Source organism: Suncus etruscus, chromosome 13 (genome assembly GCF_024139225.1).
Source record: "Suncus etruscus isolate mSunEtr1 chromosome 13, mSunEtr1.pri.cur, whole genome shotgun sequence".
NCBI classification, from domain to species: Eukaryota; Metazoa; Chordata; class Mammalia; order Eulipotyphla; family Soricidae; genus Suncus; species Suncus etruscus.
Window position 1 is genome coordinate 27012633 of NC_064860.1, and position 20208 is coordinate 27032840.

Below are 20208 nucleotides of genomic sequence, written 5' to 3' on the forward strand. Positions count from 1 at the left end.
TCCTGGCTCTGTGTTTAGGGTTCACAACTGGAAGAACTATATATGTTTGGGTGGGGAGTGTTGGCATATTGTGAATTGGCTGCATACAAGACAAGCATATTCACCCCTATACTATCTCTTTGACTTCTTAGGTATATGTAACTTTTAGACTAGAATAACATTAAAGCAACCAAACACTTTTACTCTGTAGTTACAGCTTACAAAATGCTTCTCTGTCCAGCACTTCAGTGACTCCTCCTCGTAATGCCTCATAATAGCTTAGTTTTCAGACAAGGAGGGGGACTGTGGAAGCTGTAGGTTTTGCCCTGGGCTTTCCAGAAGTCCTTGACCTGACTTCCCTTGCTCTCCTTGTTTCCATGCCTAGGACTTCGGCAGCCCAAGGGCAATGATGTCCCGATGTGACCTGAAGACAAACCTGGTGCGCAACGGCTGCGGAAGCAAGTTGGAGAGCCCAGCTAGCAGCACGCAGGTTCTGCGGAATCTGCCCCTCAGCACCAAGGGCTCCAGCCCCTCGGGCTCTGATGTCATTCAGATGACCCCCCAGAAGATGGCCATGAGCCTGCGACCCGGTGAGTGCTCCCCGCTCTCCTGCTCCCCTATTTATAATGCTGCAGATAGCCCAGCTATCCCAGATGACAGACAGCAACACTCTTGGATGAACAGAGGGTTTTGCCATGTTTTCAGATTGGGGTGAAATATTTATAATATAAAACCAAGTTAGCTGTTTTCTTTCTTATTTCTACCTTGCTGTTGTAGTTTAGGTCATATGGTTACAATACTCCTCGTGTTTATGGTTTGGATGTACCACATTACTGCACCTTCACCAACAACCAAAGTGCCCAACACTCTCCGTCATTGCCCTGGTGCCACTTCTGTTCTTTCTTTTTCTTTCTTTCTTTCTTTCTTTCTTTCTTTCTTTCTTTCTTTCTTTCTTTCTTTCTTTCTTTCTTTCTTTCTTTCTTTCTTTCTTTCTTTCTTTCTTTCTTTCTTTCTTTCTTTCTTTCTTTCTTTCTTTCTTTCTTTCTTTCTTTCTTTCTTTCTTTCTTTCTTTCTTTCTTTCTTTCTTTCTTTCTTTCTTTCTTTCTTTCTTTCTTTCTTTCTTTCTTTCTTTCTCCTTCCTTCCTTCCTTCCTTCCTTTCTTTCTTTCTTTCTTTTTCTTTCTTTCTTCCTTCCTTCCTCCTTCCTTCCTTCCTTCCTTCCTTCCTTCCTTTCTTTCTTTCTTTCTTTCTTTCTTTCTTTCTTTCTTTCTTTCTTTCTTTCTTTCTTTCTTTCTTTCTTTCTCTCTCTCTCTTCCTTCCTTCCTTCCTTCCTTCCTTCCTTCCTTCCTTCCTTCCTTCCTTCCTTCCTTCCTTCCTTTTGTTGTTGTTGTTGTTGTTGTTTTGTTTGGAGGCCACAACCATCAACACTCAGGAGTTACTCCTGACTCTGTGCTCAGAAATTATTCCTGGCAGACTCTGTGAACCATATGGGATGCCAGAAATCAGACTTGGGTCATCAGCATGCGAAGCAAACACTCTACCCACTGTGCTATCTCTCTGGCCTGGCATTCTGATATTCCTTTTAACCTTCTTCCAATGTCTTGTTTATTAGGAAAATGTGTCATGCAAACACTGCCTCATCCAGCTCAAACATTTCCATTAAAACAGATGGAAACTGTGTTCATTTGATATATCTCATTATCTTCCCCTCCTTCCTTTCTCTGAATTGACTCATCAGCACCTCCTCTACAATCTTCCTGTAGTATGGATATTCTATATCTGGCTCTTTTCTTCAGCATGCCTGCATGGAGCATGCATGTGGGAGTCTCTTCCCTAAGGTCTTCTCAGTATCTACATGACCATAGTTTGTTTATCCAACTGTCTGCCCCATGACAAACACGTTTATACTGGAGAGGAAATATTTTCTCTTTCTCTCTTAGGGTCCTTTGGCAGGTCTAATAAATCAATGGACATTGAGACAGATCAACAGGAAGAAAATAGCCTTTAATTTGAGAGTCTTAGATGCTGCGAAGCTGTGGGAATGTTAATAACCAAAATAGAAGGTTTATATCCATTGTGGAATGAGAACTAGTAACTTGGGGATGAACTGACAAGACAAAGTGGTTTTAGGGTCAGGTATACTGTCTTCAGGAACCTAAGCAGCACCCCTCTGGCTCTTTGGGCCTTGACTGCCCCATGCTGTTGAGGAAAGGCCTCCTTGAATTGGGTATTTTTGTAGAGACTGATATCCCACTTTCAGAGGGCTTTCAAAGTACTAAGTATACCTCAGTGCCATATTGGGGAATGGCCTGCTAGAGCTTCTTCACCAATCTTTTTGGCTGTTGTGACTGAAGATACTGTATTTTATAGAAGGGCACCGGTAACCTTACTCCTGTGTTCATGTGAGTTTTCTCTAGCAAAATGCTTCTTCCAAGGAAAAGTATTTTTTTTCCTGTCAGCAAATTTCATTCAAGTCATTGGCATTCTGAATGGACAAACGTTAGAGATGATTTTGTTTTGTGACTGTAGAACCTCTGAGAGCTCTAGAATAGATTGTAAAATAATTGTAAAAAAGAACTGGGGCCAGAGAAATATTTGGGGATTAAAGGATTTGCCTTGCACAGGGCAGGCAGACTCATTTGATCTCTGGCATAGGATTTGGTTCTTGAACATTGCCTGGGACTACTTGAGAACTAGGGGTAGCCACTAAGCACAGCCAGGTGTGACCCAATGCATCCCCCCAAATAAAAAAATGTGAGAATGTTAGCACACCAAGTCTTAGATAATTGTTTTGGTGGTTGTTCTGTTTTCTTTTTTGTTTGGGGGCTGCACCTAGAGATGCTTAAGGATTACTCCTGGCTCTGTACTCTGTACTCAGGAGTAATTCTCCTGGCAGTGCTCTGGGATCATATGGGATGACAAGAATCAAACCTGGGTTAGTGGCATCCAAGGCAAGTCCCTACTTCATGTACTATCATTCTAGTCCCTGAGATAAATTCTTTTTTTTATAATTATCTTTATTTAAACACCGTGATTACAAATATGATTGTAGTTGTATGATTACAGTCATGTAAAGAACACCCCCCCTTCACCAGTGCAACATTCCCACCACCAATTTCCCAGATCTCCCTCCTCCCCACCCCCCCCCCACACGAGATAAATTCTTGACATGCCCAAAGGTAGCTAGCATCTTTACACACAACAGCAAAAGACTTATTCCAAGCTGAATCAGCTGCGTGCAAGGCAAACGCCCTACTGCTGTGCTATCTCTCCAGCCCCAACCCTTTTCATATTATAGAGTATGTAAACAAATTAGAAATTATCTTCTTGGGATGAAGCAGCTTTTCCCCAAATTCCTTTGACTTTTAGCCTTTCCCACTATTTCCTTATCTAGAAAGCCATTGAACATAACTATCTCTAGGTGGTTTATTTAGATTTCCAGGTAGTACAAAGCAGTGGAAAGATCTGGTTAACTGCTGTGGGCACTAACTCTGGTTCTGTCTTAGCTCAGGTGACCCTACTGGTCAGTACCTGTGGGTTTGTATCAGCTGGGCTCCTCACGGCCAGGGTCAGAGACAAAAATGAGATTTTTAGGATGCATGTATTTTAGTATACATTTACTTTATAAGGTTGAAATGATTATTTCACTGTGTAATAGCCCAAGATAAAGGTTTTGGAGCTAGCAGAATCTCAGCTTAAATAGGGATCCTTAGCAGTTCAGAAATAGATCTAACACAGCACTGTAAGCATATACACTAGTTATTGCTAGAAAGAGTTTAGAATCGGGGCCGGGCAGTGGCGCTAGAGGTAAGGTGCCTGCCTTGCCTGCGCTAGCCTTAGATGGACCACGGTTTGATTCCCCGGCGTCCCATATGGTCCCCCAAGCCAGGAGCAACTTCTGAGCGCATAGCCAGGAGTAACCCCTGAGCGTCAATGGGTGTGGCCCAAAAACCAAAAAAAAAAAAAAAAAGAGTTTAGAATCACAATCTACTTAGAAATATTTTATTTGCCTGTTGAATTATATTGGGAAAAAGACACAGACAGGGGCAATGGGTCCTGCTGGGTAGAGAAGTACAAAATTGCATAAGTTACTTATTTTTTTTTTTTTTTAGAAGTTACTATTTTTACAAGTGACCCCACTCTCCTTGACAGGGAGCTTTTGTGTTTGGTGAGTTGCCAAGTGGAGAGGGAAGGCAGGAGCCATGCAGGTTGGGGGTGAGGAAGAGGGAACTGGCGGGGAGGGGACTGAGCCTTGATGCAGAGATGCCTGGGGACTTTTGCTTCTGTTCCAGCGTAACCTAGGTCAGTGGCTCAGCTCTACAGGGGCCCCTGGGCTGTGGTCGATATGCACATGCTGAAGTGGATTGGACCCTCAGAGGAGGTGACAACAAATGGCAAGATGACTCTCCCTTTTAGAGCAGTGCTTCTCAAATAGTGGGGTGCACCCCCCCGGGGGGGGGTGCGAGGCTCCATAAAGGGGGGCACCTTTGACTTCAGTAAACACTGTCATAACAAGCTAAGCCCCGTGTTTATGTCTCTGTATGTCTCTGCAGCTGAGAGTTGGTGTGTCCTGCTTCAAACCCCGCATTGAAAAGCTAGGCATTGCAAAACTGCTCAATGTAGCCATTCATCCAGACATCACCTCTGATGAAAAAATCAGCTCAAATGATTTTATATATTTTTGTTTTGCAGGTTAAAGTTTTTTTTTTTTAATAAAGATACTACAGTCGCGCGGGAGGGGTGCGAAAAATGTTTTCTTCCTAGGGGGACATGACAGAAAATAATTGAGTAGCACTGTTTTAGGAAACAATAAACATCAAGGAAATTCTTACAAGTAATCCACTTGGACATATTATTGTTCCTGTTTATTATTATTTTATTCCTGTTTTTTATTATTATTATTATTACTGTTGTTGTTGTTGTTGTTTATGAGGAAATTCACTTTTCAGATACTGCCCTGAGGCCAGAGAGATAGAACAGCGGAAGGGCGTTGTCTTGCAAGAAGCCGATCCAGAACAGATGGTGATTCGAATCCTGGCATCCTATATGGTCCCCGTTCCTGCCAGGAGGGATTTCTAAGCATAGAGCCAGGAGTAACTCCTGAACACCACTGGCTGTGACCCAAAAACAAAACAAAACAAATAAACAGATACTGCCCTGCTTTTATAATTGTGTATGGCTTCTACTGAGTAATCTCGAAAGACAAGAACCAAAGTTCATCCCTCCAAAACTTTATAGTTTCAGAGTCATTATCAAAGGATATTTGCAACTTTAAAAAATTTGGAGGGGGGTCACACCCAGCAGTGCTCAGGGGTTACTCCTGGCTCTATGCTCAGAAATCGCTCCTGGCAGGCTTGGGGGACCATATGGAATGCCGGAATTCGAACCATCGTCCTTCTGCGTGCAAGGCAAACACCCTACCTCCATGCTATCTCTCTGACCTGTGACTTAAATTTTTTTAATTCCTGTGACTGGAAAGATAACACAGCCTGGCTGACCTGAGTTTGATTTCCAGTAGTACTACATGGTCCCCAAAAGCTCGCTAGGAGTGATCCCAGTGTACCTGAGCACTGCTGGGTGTGTCCCAAAAGCAACAACAGCAAAAGAAAAAGAAATTGTTTGTTTGTTTTTTTTGGGCCACACCTGGTGACGCTCAGGGGTTACTCCTGGCTATGCACTCAAAAATCGCTCCTGGCTTGGGGGACCATATGGGATGCCGAGAGATGGAACTAGGCTAGCGCAGACAAGGCAGGCGCTTTACCCCTTGCGCCACCACTCCAACCTCCAAAAGAAAAATTTAATCTCTTGTTTAGAATTTTCTGAGAGCCTGTGATGTTTCTTCTAGAAATAGCCTTCTTGGTGACTGACTAAGTCTTATTCACTGCAGTAGATTTAGTTGAGAAAGAATTGGTGGTCACACAGAACCAGAGGTCACTTTAAAATTTTTTTTAAATTATTTTTAGTTTTTTTAATTTATTGAAACCATTGTGATCTACAGAGTCCTTCATATTGAATTTCAGATATGTAGTAAGTCAGAGCCATTCCCATTACCAGGTCAATCTCCCCCCACCAGTGACCCAGAATGCAAAGGTCACATTAAAAAAAAATTCAGATATAATGAATATAAGACATGGTATTAATTTCAAATGCAGAACATAATGATTTGATTTTGTAGGTATTGTGAACGGATCATCATAGTAAGTTTAGTTAATATTCATGACCATACTACATTGCAAAACTTTTATGCTGAACATTTTTTGAAGTAAAAACAGATTCTATTTAGAAATTGTAAGGAAGGAGAGAAAGGATAAGAAAGAGATAAAGGGCTGGAGTAGTGATAGGACAGCAGTAGGGCATTTGCCTTGCATATGGCTGACCCTGTTCGAGTTTAATCCCTAGCATCTCATATTGTTCCTTGAACCTGCCAGGAGTGGCTTCTGAGCACAAAGCCAGGAATGGCCAAAAAAAGAAAGAAATAAAGGATAAGAAAGTAATGTGTTCAAGAGAGAACATGGGCTTTTCCAAAAGTGGAAAGACCCCAGTAGGCGACCTAGGCTTAAAAGTAGGAAACCACATCTCAAGAGTGGAGATGTGGACCACACCTACATGCAGGGACCATGTTCATGGATCTAGGGAGCACATATGTCTGATTAACATTTTAAGATCTGTTCTCATGGACAACTTTCAAACATATGCCAGTGTTATTAACTATAGTTCCCAAGTTTTTTGTTGCATCCCTGGAAATTACTTATTTTATAGCTGAAGGTTTGTACTTTGGGGGGTGTTTTTGTTTATTTGTTTGTTTTAGGGCCATATTTGGCTCTGGTCTTATTCCTAGTTCTGAGCTCAGGGATCACACTTGGCAGGTGTGGTGCTAGAGAGCAAATGCAGGTTGCCTGTGTACAAAGCATACCCACTGTACTATCTTTCCACCCCCAGATGTCCCAATTTTAATTCTGGTTTTAAAAACCAACTGCTATTTGGTTCGACTAGAAAGCAGTCCCTCAAAGAGGAGCTAAAAAGGCAATTTAAAGACTATAGGGAGGTTCAGATGCCTGGAGCAAAGATTTTGCAGCAACAGTCCAGGTTCTATTCCAGACATTCTGGTTTCCTGAGCACTGCTCGAGTGACAATGAATACTGAGCTAGAAGTAATTCCAAGTACCCCTGAGTATTACCCCATAACAAATGAAGCAACAACAGCAACAAACATTATTTAAGAGATCACAGCCTTCTCAAGCAAAGTTTTCTTGGCCCCATATTTATGCATTATGCTTATTTAGGCATAAAATTCATATAGTCTTGATTAAAATAAAAAGAGTAAAATAATGTCTCCAGCTGAGCATGATGGCCACATTTCCCGGATTGGAAATAATGTTGGATTTATTAAACCAATAAGTAAATAAAACATGGAAAATATGAGTTTGCATTTATTTATTTAGTTGTTAGTTTTAGTTTTTGGGTAACCCACCCAGAAAATGCTCAGGGGTTATTTCTGACTCTACACTCAGGGTACCATGGGAAGCTGGGGATGGAACCAGCTTGGCCACATTCAAGTTAAGTGTCTTACTCACCATACTATTATTCTGGCACTGAGCTTGTATTTATACAAAACTATGATATGGGTTCTCAGCTCTACTTTGGGAAAGAGTGTGATAGAGAGACTGTAGCTGGCAGTTGAGGTAATGAGGAACTAGCTGCCTGTGAGCACTCCCAAATTGTAAATCTGTTTTCAGTCTGTAGTGATGAAATCTAGGACAGAATGATGAGAATACTCAAAGTCTAGAAATTTGTGAATGTGTCTGCAATATAGAAGACCTAGAAGCTTTAATTGCCTTTTAAAGTTTTGAATATTTTAGCATTTAAAAGTGAAGTACAGACACTTCTCAGGAATTTGTCTATATATGGGGGCAGAGTGACACAAAAGAGGACAATAGGTTGCACTCGACAATATTTCAGTAGGTGGTGATTAGTTTTTCCAAGAAATATTTTCAGAAATATTTTTGCTAGGCTTCCCATTAGTTCATTAAACACAAGGTAACTTTTTCAGTCAAGGATAAAATAAAAGAGACTGGAGAGAACTCAAAGGACTGAGCACATGCTTTGCTTATATGGAAGAGGCCCGACTTTCTTTTATATATATAGATATTGGTTTTTGAGCCACACCCAAAACTCAGGAGTCATTCCTGGTGGTGTTGGGGGGACCATATGGGATGCCAGAGATTGAACCCAGGTCATCCATGTGCAAGACAAAAGCCTTACCCAGCTTTGCTATCTCTCCAGCCCTGGAAGAGGCCTGACTTTGATCACTGCATGCTGCTTTGAGCACTGAGTCAGAAGTAGACCCTGATAATGACTGGGTGTAGCAATCCCAAAAGGAACAAAATGTAGCAGAAAGGATAATGTAAGGGATACTTCAGATAGGCAGTTCCAGGGTTAGCCTTGGGGAAAAAAAAAAAATTCATACCAACTTAAGCAGAATTATGTCCCCCCAACCCCACTCCATTTTTATTCAGATATCATGACTTACAGTGCTATTAGATAGCTCTATGCATACATCGTCACACCCCAGAGCACCTTCTCTCTATCTGTGTCCCAAAGACCCTTAGCCCCTTCAGATGAATTCAGTTCTGGAGACCAGCTCTCCCATTCTGGTGCCTTCGAATAAGAATTCTTTGTTCAGTTTTTTTTTGGGGGGGGGGATTTGAGATTTAGCTTACCTTCTACCATAAATTCTTCGAACTGCCATAAAGTTTGCCATCTGGAAAGATGACTCAGAGGGCTAGAGCTTTGCATGTAGGAGCCCCAGGTTCAGTCACTAATACCACAGGAAATAACCCCTGCACACTGCTGGCAGTAGCCCCAAAATTAAAAAAAAAATTCATCCTAATTTGGTGATTATATATTTGCAAGGTTGAGCAGCCATCACCAAGAATTCCAGAACAGCTCATCACTCCCAAAGAAACCCTATAACCATTTACAGTCACTCCTCTTCTACCACATCCCGACTCTCTTCATCTGTTTCTAAGTCTGTGGTTTTGCTTCTTCTGGAAGTTTTATGTGAATCATTCTTTCTAAAAGAGTAGAAAAAGAACTAATCTTTTATGTCTGACTACTTTAATTTTAAAGAGTCATCCCAAGACTCGTACATGTTGTAACATTTATCAGGACTTCATTCCTTTTTCTGGCCAAATACTAGTCTGTTGTTTATACATAAATATACTGCATTTCAGTTGAATATTTGGGCTGTTTCCATTTTGGGCCAGTGATGACTAATGCACTGTAGACGTTCATGTTTTAGTTTTTGTGTCGACATATGTTTTCAATAATCATGAATATATAGCTAGGAGTGAAATTGCTGGGTCATGTGGTAATTCTGTGTTTAACTTTTTGAGAAACTGCCAAACCTTACACAGGATTTGGTATAAACACGGGATCATGTTTTCCATTTGGTTTCCAATTCTGGACATTGTATATCAGGATAACAATCTTTCAAAAGTCTTAACAAAGGACATAATACCCTTAAGAAAGGACATAAATTTTAGAGAGAATAACTAATTGTAAAAAAAAAAAAAAACAAAGATTCTTTTTTTTTTTAATTAAATTTATTTAAAGAAAATGGATCATAGGGTCGAAGCAGTGGCACAAGCTGTAAAACGTCTGCCTTGCGTGCGCTAGCCTAGGCTGGACCGTGGTTCAATCCCCTGGCGCCCCATATGGTCCCCCAAGTCAGGAGCAGTTTCTGAGTGCATAGCCAGGAGTAACCCCTGAGTGTCACCAGGTGTGACCCAAAAACCAAAAACAAACAAACAAAAAAAGAAAATGCATCACATTGTTGACATGACTGATCATAATACATTTGTTTCAAGATGATTAAAAAAATAGAAAGAGGGCCCGGAGAGATAGCACAGAGGCGTTTGCCTTGCAAGCAGCCGATCCAGGACCAAAGGTGGTTGGTTCGAATCCCGGTGTCCCATATGGTCCCCCGTGCCTGCCAGGAGCTATTTCTGAGCAGACAGCCAGGAGTAACCCCTGAGCAACGCTGGGTGTGGCCCCCCCAAAAAAAAAATAGAAAGAAAAACTAAAGATGGAAGAGAAAGGAAAGAAGAAAAAGTTCAGTAGTAAGTATATTTTTGAAAATTATTAAACTCATTAAAGCACTAGCAGAAGGTTTAATAAGCTCTTTTTTTTGTTTGTTTTGTTTTGTTTTGTTTTTGGGTCACTCCTGGCTCTACGTTCAGAAATTGCTCCTGGCAGGCTTGGGGGACCATATAGGATGCCGGGATTCAAACCACCATTCTTCTGCATGCAAGGCAAATGCCCTACCTCCATGCTATCTTTCTGGCTCTTCTTCTTTTTTTAAAGATAAGAGTTAAAGAGTACAGAAAAAACGGTGTGAGCATGGCAATGTTGTTTACATAGGCCCAGCAAAATATGAGGGAAATAGAAAAGGAAAATCCTTGGCCTAAATACAAGGAGACCTTACCCCTGAAGTATTCTGGCATAAGACCAACTCTGGACTCCAGGCATACTAGGTTATACTACCCTTGAGTCATTCTCTGTGGTCCCAGTAAAATTTTTTCACACAATTGCTATTGTTGGTGTCAGGTTTCTATAGTTAGAGATCTTGGTTTCTGTGCATATCCTACATCAAAGTCAGGATGATGTGGAGCATCTTCTAGTTTCACCTTACCATTACAAGACAATGTGGAGAGCCATGCCCTGAAAGCAGGTTGTTGCTGTTACTAAGTCGCCTGGGTATTGTAAGAACCCTCTTTGGGGCTGGAGCAGTGGCGCAAGCCATAGGGCATTTGCCTTGCATGTGCTAACCTACGATGGATCTCTGTTCGATCCCTCTGCGTCCCATATGGTCCCACAAGCCATGAGCGATTTCTGAGCGCATAGCCAGGAGTAACCCCTGAGCATTACCAAGTATGGCCCAAAAACAAACAAACAAAAAACAAAACAAAACAACAAAAAAAACCGTCTTTGCAGTAAGTCGATGCCAGGGCAGCGGTAGGGTCTTCCCTGGCAGAAAGAAAACAGAGATTCTTTGTTTTTGTTTTTGTTTCAGCCATATCCAGTGATGCTCAGGAATTACTTCTGGTTGTGCTTTCAGAAATCGCTCCTGGCTTGGGGAACCATATGGGACTCCAGGGGATTGAATCTCAGTCTGTCTTAGGCTAGCGTGCCTTGCAAGGCAGATGCTTTAGCCATGCGCTACTGCTCCGGCCTCAAAACAGAAATTTTTTAAATAAATACTAGGCAATTAAAAAGAGTTTGTTTTAAGTCATTATTTGTTTCAATTCTCTAGCCTCTCAATCCCCCAAAATTGCCCTTGATAGGCGATAATAAAATTTGTTATTATTATTGTTGTTTGGGGGGGAGGAGGGACTATTCACACCCAGCAATGCTTTTTGTTTTTTTGTTTTTTTTGTTTTGTTTTGTTTTGTTTTTTTGTTTTTGGGCCACACCCGTAAGCTCAGGGGTTACTCCTGGCTATGCGCTCAGAAGTCGCTCCTGGCTTGGGGGACCATATGGGACACCGGGGGATCGAACCTCGGTCCGTCCTAGGCTAGTGCTGGCAAGGCAGGCACCTTACCTTTAGCGCCACCGCCCGGCCCCCACACCCAGCAATGCTAAGGGCTATTCCTATCTCTCTATGCAGGGGTGACCCCTGCTGGAGTTTATATGTGGATGTGGTGGGGTTGGCTTGAATGCAATTCTATCTTTCAAGTCCTGACATTTTCTTTTGAAATAATTGTCCTTTTCCTTTATGTGGATTAAAATATTATTAATATTTTTAGAAAAGAACTTAAATTGAGTTCTGTAATTTATAATATTCTTAATAATGATTTCTCATGCATGTATTCTAATATTATATCCCTCAGAGTACCCTTGTCCCTTTCCAAAGGATACCAACCATAGATATAGAATGATCTTTCTCATATATGGAACTGAAAGACACACAGCTATGAAATAATCTTTTTTAATTTTGTTTTGTTTTGTTTTGTTTTTGGGTCACACCCGGCGATGCTCAGGGGTTACTCTTGGCTGTCTGCTCAGAAATAGCTCCTGGCAGGCACGAGGACTATATGGGACACCGGGATTCGAACCAACCACTTTTGGTCCTGGATCAGCTGCTTGCAAGGCAAACGCCGCTGTGCTATCTCTCCGGGCCCAACTTTTTAAATTTTTGCTCTTTCTTTTTTTGACAGAGAGGCTGAAGCCCACACTATGCAGTATTTAGAGTGTCACTTCAGGCAGTGTGCAGGGAACCATATGCAGGGAACCAGAGAGAGAATTGGGATCAATCAGGGGCAAGGCATATAACTTTTTTTTTATTGTTTTGGTTTTGGTTTTGCTTTGGTTTTGGTTTTTGGACCACACCCAGTGGCGCTCAGGGGTTACTCCTGCCTCTGCACTCAGAAATTGCTCCTGGTAGGCTCGGGGGACCATATGGATACCGATAATTGAACCTGGGTCTGTCCCAAGTCAGCAGTGTGCAAGGCATGCATCTTAATCCTGGTACTATATCTGGTCCTTTATCAATATTATAATTATTATATATAATATATAATATTATTATTATTATAACATTGTAGTTTACAATGTTCTTTCAAGCATTTAGTTTTCTACCACCAATTCCACCACCAATGTGACCTTCCTTCCACCAAAGTCACTCACTCACCACCCCAGCCTGCCCCCTTGGCAGTAAAAACACATTTACTTTATATTGCTTATTATAATACAAAGGCAAATAGAATTTTCAAACAAAACAAGAACAGTCAATTTGCGGTAGTTGTTACATCTCACAGTGATGTTATTAAAGTCATTATCTGAGGATATACTGGACTGATTGATGCTAGTTGAGCCTTCTATGCAATTGTTTTTGTTCATTGAGCTTGGTGGTCTTCTATGCAACTTTCCTGTCCAATTTTCTATGTTCCTTCTAGATTGTCAGTATTATAAAATTTGGAGGTGTTACACAGCCTCCTATGTGGCTATGTGCTCTAGGAAAATGGAACTGGATAATTTAGTGATTTGTCGACTTAATGAGGTTCAGTTGTGGAACTGGAGTCTAGGTGGGGGGTGTGATGGGCCTCAAGGCAAAAAGGGAAATCTGCCTAAACTTATTATAAGAAGATCTGGTTCTTTTGAAATAATTTTAGAAAATTATTCTAAAATAGATATTACAAAGATATAGGTTTTATGGCCTTTTCCCCAGAGATACCATCTTCTGACATTTTTATTTGCTTCTACTTTTGTTTTGTTTTGTTTTGGTTTTGGTTTTTGGGTCACACCCGGCAGTGCTCAGGGGTTACTCCTGCCTCTATGCTCAGAAGTCACTCCTGGCAGGCTCGGGGGACCATATGGGATGCCGGGATTTGAACCTGCAAGAAAGGCAAACACCTTAATTCCATGCTATCTCTCCAGCCCCTGGTTCTACTATTGGAGCCACATTTTAGCAGTACTCAGTTGGTACTGGGATCACACTCAACATGGCAAGTGCTTTGCCCACAGAATAATGTGATCACTGCATCTTACATAGTAATCAGAGAATCATTCACATCATGAAATGGAATTTGAGACTACAATATTCACCAAACTACAGACCATAGCTGCTTTTGATTAGGGTATCTTGCCAGCCCCTGCTAATGAATCTTTTCTTCCCTCCTTTCTCTCTATCTACTTTAGAGGTGCCTAGTTACTTAATGGGCATTGGCTCTGGTTTTCATATTGACCTTATGTAACCTTCACCCTTATTAAGATTAAGGTGGATCAGGAGCCGGAGAGATAACATGAAGGTAAGGTGTTTGCCTTGCATACAGAAGATTGGTGGTTCGAATTCTGGCATCCCACATGGCCTCCCAAGCCTGCCAGGAGCCATTTCTGAGCATAGAGCCAGGACTAACCCCTGAGCGCTGCCGGGTGTGACCCCAAAACCACACACACAAAAAAAGATAAAGGTGGATCAGATGGCCTGGTGGTATGCAACTTGCTATTGCTCGTGCGGCTTTGTGCCTGTCTCCTATTCAGACATTGAAACCCTGACTTCAGTCCTTGTAGCATTGGGAGAAGCTTTTGAGAGGTCAGGACCTCTTCTTTATGAATGGGCTCAGCACTGCAATGATCACAGAGAGAACAGATCACCCCACCCCCACCTTGACCACAAGCAAGGAGTCAGTAGTTTGTGGCTAGAAACACATCCTTCTCAGAGCACCCCCCGACCAACACCCAAAGTTTTCCCAACAATAAGAAACACATTTCTATGGTTTTTAAGTCTCCCAAGTACTTGTTACAACAGTCCAGAGTAATGCAGATTATTCTTTAGGCATGCAAGGATACCCTGCCCAGTGCTGCAGTGCTGGTGGTGGGGGAGTTCCATGTCTTCTGAGAGTTTCTTTCTTTTTTTAAAACTTTATTGATTGATTGATTGGATTTTGGGCCACACCCAGCGGTGCTCAGGGGTCACTCCTGGCTCTGCACTCAGAAATTGTCCCAGGCAGGCTTGGGGACCATATGGAATGCCGGAGATTGAACCTGGTCCCTCCTGGGTCGGCGGAATGCAAGGCAAACGCTCTACTTCTGTGCTCTTTGGCCCGAGAGTTCCTTTCTTGACTCCACCTATAAGAATTCTGAGGGGTGCAATGCAGCCCAGCAGCTTTCTCCTAGGTGGGGGATCAATTCCTTGGCTCTTGGTCTGGATCTTGAGCAAATAGTAATATTACCTTCTAGGCTTTGAACCAAAGAACTGGAGGGCAGTGTTTTACAAGGTGTTATAGCCTCCCCTTCTCCATTCCCTCTTCTGCTGTAGTTCTGTTGTAAAGTCAATGGCTTTTATATTTCCCTTTTCTTTTTTCTTTCAGTTTCTAGTCTGGCAGGGTAATTCTGGTGAATAAAAACATTTTTACATTAACTTGGGGTCTTTGTTAAAGTCCTACTTCATCTTTTGAACAAAATCATTGAACATTTGAACAAAAATCAACTAGTATACTGGATGTGGCCCAAAATCAAACAAACAAAGAATTCTTGGGTTTCTACAGTGATTTTTCAAGATGTACTTGCTCTTGAATATCTGTTCAAAGAATAAGCTAATTCTTTCATTTTTTGTGCAGGGAAGGCAGAGAAAAGATTACTTTCTTTGTTCCTTCTTTCTTCCTTCCCTTCATCCTTCCTTCCCTTCATCCTTCCTTCCCTTTATCCTTCCTTCCTTCCTTCCTTCCTTCCTTCCTTCATTCATTCATTCATTCATTCTTTTGGATTTTGGGCTACGCTCTTGGCACTCAGGCATTACTACTGGTTCTGCACTCAGAAATTCCTCCTGGAAGGCTCTGGGACCATATGGGATGTCAGGGATCAAACCCCTGGGTGCTAGTGGGTGTGGCCCCAAAACAAAAAAAACTAAATAAGGGAAAATTGTGTACAGTCAGATTTGATCCCTTGTACCACTTAGGATTCTAAAAGTCATACTAGGTAGGCGTGATCATCAAGCACATTGCCAAGAATAAGCACAGAACACTGCCAGGCATGGGCTACTTGCATCTCCCACAAAGATCTTTTTAAAAATACACTGTAGTCAGAAGGCTAGTTTATACTTGATGCTTGTTATGGGGACCTACACTTAGGGGATTCTGGACAAAAGCCTGCAGAACAGAGCTAAGGTGTGCATTGGAAACAGGAAAAACCAGAAGGACTGCTCATAGGAGCTTTGCCTTGCCTTGCTGCCTTGCTTTGCCTCACCTCTCTGATTTTGCTGGGATTAAGGGAGCCTTCTGAGAGAAGGAATACTCCCACAGGGGGAGATGGGCCAAAGATACTTTCTGGGCATGGGGGAGACATTAAATGGGGGGTGATCAGGCAAGTATAAAGGGTTGGATGGTGTCTTTGAGATAGTTCTCATGAAGCACCACAGTGACACCAGCAGTCTTTGTTGTCACGTCCGGTTCAGTTGGCATGGAGTTGGGTATCTGAAGGACCATCAGAATGGGTCTCATGTGCTGTATTCAGTGAGGCTCTCCAAAAGGTGGAATGTATACCTCAAACCTTTATTCAGCAGAGAAAACTCTTGGTTTGCTCTCTGTCTCCCCTTCCCCCATCCTGCCTGCCAGCAGGGTGGTGCTGTTTGAGAAGGGTGCTGATCTCCCACTCCTGCCCTGGGAGTGACAGTCCCTGCAGGGTCTGCTGACAGACGAACATTCCATTAGTGCCAAGGTCACTGAAGAGTTTGTAGCTTTGGAAATCAGCAGAGCTGAGAGCAACAAACCTCCCTAGCAAAGTGAGTTTCATATGCTCCTCCCATCCTAGAAAGCACTAAGAAATGTGTGTTGTGTGTGTGTGTGTGTGTGTGATTTTCTTTAGAATTTAAAGCAAAGAGTTTTCTTTTTTATTTTTTTAATCTTCAAAAAACTTATTTTAAAACATACTTTACAAAAAGCAGTATGGTTCCACAGTAGATCCTGGGTTCTAAATGATATATCTCAATTTCAGGAGGATAGGCCTTCCCAGTCATAAAAAGCCCTCCCTTCCATCTTCCCATCCTATCTCCCTTTATTTTATTTCCTTCCTTTCTTTTCTCCTCTTTTTAGTCCTCTCTTCCCATTCTTTCCTCCTTAAAAATTATTTTTATTGGGGCCAGAGCGATAGCGCGGCGCTAGGGCATTTGCCTTGTACTTGGCTGACCTAGGACGGACCTTAGTTCAATCCCTGGCATCCCATATGGTCCCCAAGCCAGAATCAATTTCTGAGTGCAGAGCCAAGAGTAACCCTTGAGCATCACTGGGTGTGGCCCCAAAAACAAAACAAAAACAATTTTTTATTTATTTGGATTGGATGATTGGGCTATACCCAAAAGGAATTAGGAGCTATTCTTAGCTCAGCTCTCAGGATACCCCTGGTGGTATTTAGGGAGCCATATATGGTGTATGGTCAGCAGCATATAAAGTAAACACCTTAACTCCTGAACTGTCTGTGATTTCTTCCTCTCCTCCTCAGTTTCCCCCTCTTTTTTATACTCTGTCTTTTTAATACATATATATATATATTATTTAAACATGGTGATTACAAACATGATTGTAGTTGGTTTTTTGTCTTAAAAAGAATACTCCCCCCCCCTTCACCAGTACAACATTCCTATCATCAATGCCCCCATATCCCGCTTTCTACTACCCTTACTCATTGACATTGTTACGATAGTTCTTAGAGTAGTTATTTCTCTAACTTCACTCACCACTCTTTGTGGTGAGCTTCATATCGTGAGCTGTTCCTTCCGACCCTCATCTCTGGAAATTATTTCAATAATGTTTTTTATTTTTCTTAAAGCCCATAGATGAGTGAGACTATTCTGTGTGTGTGTCTCTGACCTATTTCACCCAGCATAATAGATTCCATGTACATCCATGTATAGGAAAATTTCATGACTTCATCTCCACAGCTGCATAATATTCCATTAGGTGTATGTACCACAGTTCCTTTAACCATTCATCTGTTGAAAGGCATCTTGGTTTTTTCCAGAGTCTGGCTATTGAAAATAGTGCTGCAATGAATATAGGTGTGAAAAAGAAATTTTTGCATTGTGTTTTTGTGTTCCTGGGTTATATCCCTAAGAGTGGTGTTACTGGATTATATGGGGGCTCAATTTTCAGTTTTTGAGAAATCTTCATATTGTTTTCCATAAGGGCTGGACTAGACAGCATTCCCACCATCAGTGTATGAGAATTCCTTTCTCCTCACATCCCCTCTAGCACTGATTGTTCTTGTTCTTTGTGATGTGTGCCAGTCTCTGTGGCATAAGATGGCACCTCATTGTTGTTTTGATTAGTGATGTGGAACATTTTTATTGTGCCTTTTGGCCATTTGTATTTCTTCTTTGAGAAATTGTCTATTCATTTCTTTCCCCATTTTTTGATGGGGCTAGATGTTTTTTCTTGTAAAGTTTTGTCAGTACCTTGTATATCTTTGATATTAACCCCTTATCTTATAGGTATTGAATGAATAGCTTTTCTCATTCTGTGGATGGCTTTTTTTTTTTTTATCTTAGGCATTATTTCCTTTAAAGTGCAGAAACTTCTCAGTTTAATATAGTCCCATCTGTTTATCTCTGCTTCAACTTGTTTGGAGAGTGCTGTTTCCTCCTTGAAGATGCTTTTAGTCTCAATTGTCATGGAGTGTTTTACCAATGTGTTGTTCTATACACCTTACGGTTTCATGTCTGATATCAAGGTCTTTAATCCATTTGCATTTGACCTTTTTGCAAGGTGTTAGATGGAGATTTGAGTTCATTTTTTTTTTTGCAAGTGGTTGACCAATTGTCCCAACATCACTTGTTGAAGAGGTTATCCTTGCTCCATTTTGCATTTTTTGCCTCTTTATCAAAGAACAATTGATTGTATGTCTGGGGAATATTTTCTGAATACTCTAGTCTATTCCACTGATCTGAGGGTCTGTTTTTTTTTCAGTAACATTCTGTTTTAATGACTATAGCTTTGTAATACAGTTTAAAGTTGAAGAAAGTGATGTCTCCCTATTCCTTTTCCCCAGGGTTTCTTTAGCTATTTGTGGGTATTTATTGTTCCAGATGAATTTCATGAGTGTTTGTTCCACTTCTTTAAAGAATATCTTGGGTATCTTTAGAGGGATTGTATTAAATTTGTACAATGCTTTGGGGAGTATTGCCATTTTAATTATGTTAATCTTCCCAATTCATGAGCAGGGTATGTGTCTCCATTTCCTTTGTCCTCTTTATTTTTTAAAGCAGGGTTTTGTAGTTTTCTTTGTACAGGTCCTTCATGTCTTTAGTTAAGTTAATCCCAAGAGTTTTCTCACTTAGAATAGAAACTGACCGGGCCCGGAGAGATAGCACAGCGGCATTTGCCTTGCAAGCAGCCGATCCAGGACCAAAGGTGGTTGGTTCGAATCTCGGTGTCCCATATGGTAACCCCGTGCCTGCCAGGAGCTATTTCTGAGCAGACAGCCAGGAGTAACCCCTGAGCACAGCTGGGTGTGGCCCCCCCCCCCCCCAAAAAAAAAGAATAGAAACTGACATAAATACAGCAAGACCTACACATCTTGCTATCCTGTCTAGAACATTTATAATTAGATTAAATGGCCAAAGCAGTTCACACCCAAGTTTTTTGGCAGAATTTTCTATCTCTTTATCCCCTTAGAGAATTGCTTTAATAATTGACTCTTGGGACCACTGTACTATGCATTTGTATGGCTCTTATAAACATCTCCCGGCTTTATCAACTAGAAGCTGAGTAGCAAGTTTAAAGGAGTCCAAAGTCCTAGGGGACCCTAAATCCTTGGGAACAGGATCCCCTGATTCTGAGAAGGGAAGGTCCCCTGAGCCATGGAATTTAGTTCAACCCTAGCTCCTTCGTTCAAGCTTTCCTCCACTTTCCCTCCCCAGATCCAGCCAGCACCTGTTCTGGTCTTAAGGAGGTCACCTGTTAATTAATTAGACATCACAGGAGTGGGCCATGGATTTTCATAGGCTCAGCTGGGACCATGGAGGGGAGGGTGCAGGACACAGGAAATGCAGAGCCTCTTCTTGAAGGCCCTGGAATTGAACGGTGGAAACATGACCTTCTCAGGCTCTGTCAACTAGGGTCAAGGGGTCAATACAGGTCAAAGATACAGAGGGACCAAAAGACCTCCAACAGGGTCCTTCTGCAGCCCTGCAGAGTACATGATGGGAACCAGAAAGAGACAGACCTAGCCTGGAATTCATTCTGGAAGAAATCTCGTACATTCTTCCATTTGAGTCAGACTTGATAGCTTTAAAAATAGCCTTATACCAACAGAAAACCTTCCTCTGCAGGCGGTTAGAGCCGGATACAGAGGATACAGAGGGACAAGTTGGGGCACTGCCACAGGAACCACAGACAGTGGGGATAATCGTCATCCTTCATGCTATAGCCTTTACTGTTTCCAGAACATTTCTTTCTGAAACAGTACACTCTGGCCTACCACCATGTTGTGATATTCTTTTTTCAGGTTTAATTTAAGGACGTTGGACCTTGGATTATTCCCCTAGTCAAGAGACAGAGCTGAAACTTGAGTTAAAACCTTTTGGGTTATTTAATTGTTCACAGTACAGATAATGAACTCTGCCTTATTGGAGGACTTCAAGGAGGGGCACATGGAAGATTGTGTTCCTGTCCAAAAAGTTCAAGTAGATTCCCATTTTCACGTTAACAGAAGATGATCATTTGCCCCTTAGGTACTCA

General features: G+C 41.7%; 1 protein-coding gene across 1 annotated transcript in view; it reads left to right on the plus strand.

The window, feature by feature from the left end:
* ITGB5 (integrin subunit beta 5) overlaps positions 1–20208 on the plus strand; it is a 131361-nt gene that overhangs the window by 20728 nt on the left and 90425 nt on the right. Inside the window, exon 3 of the mRNA XM_049785882.1 lies at positions 365–569. Within this exon, the coding sequence (XP_049641839.1) occupies positions 365–569 (205 nt within the window). The remainder of the gene's footprint in view (positions 1–364; positions 570–20208) is intronic.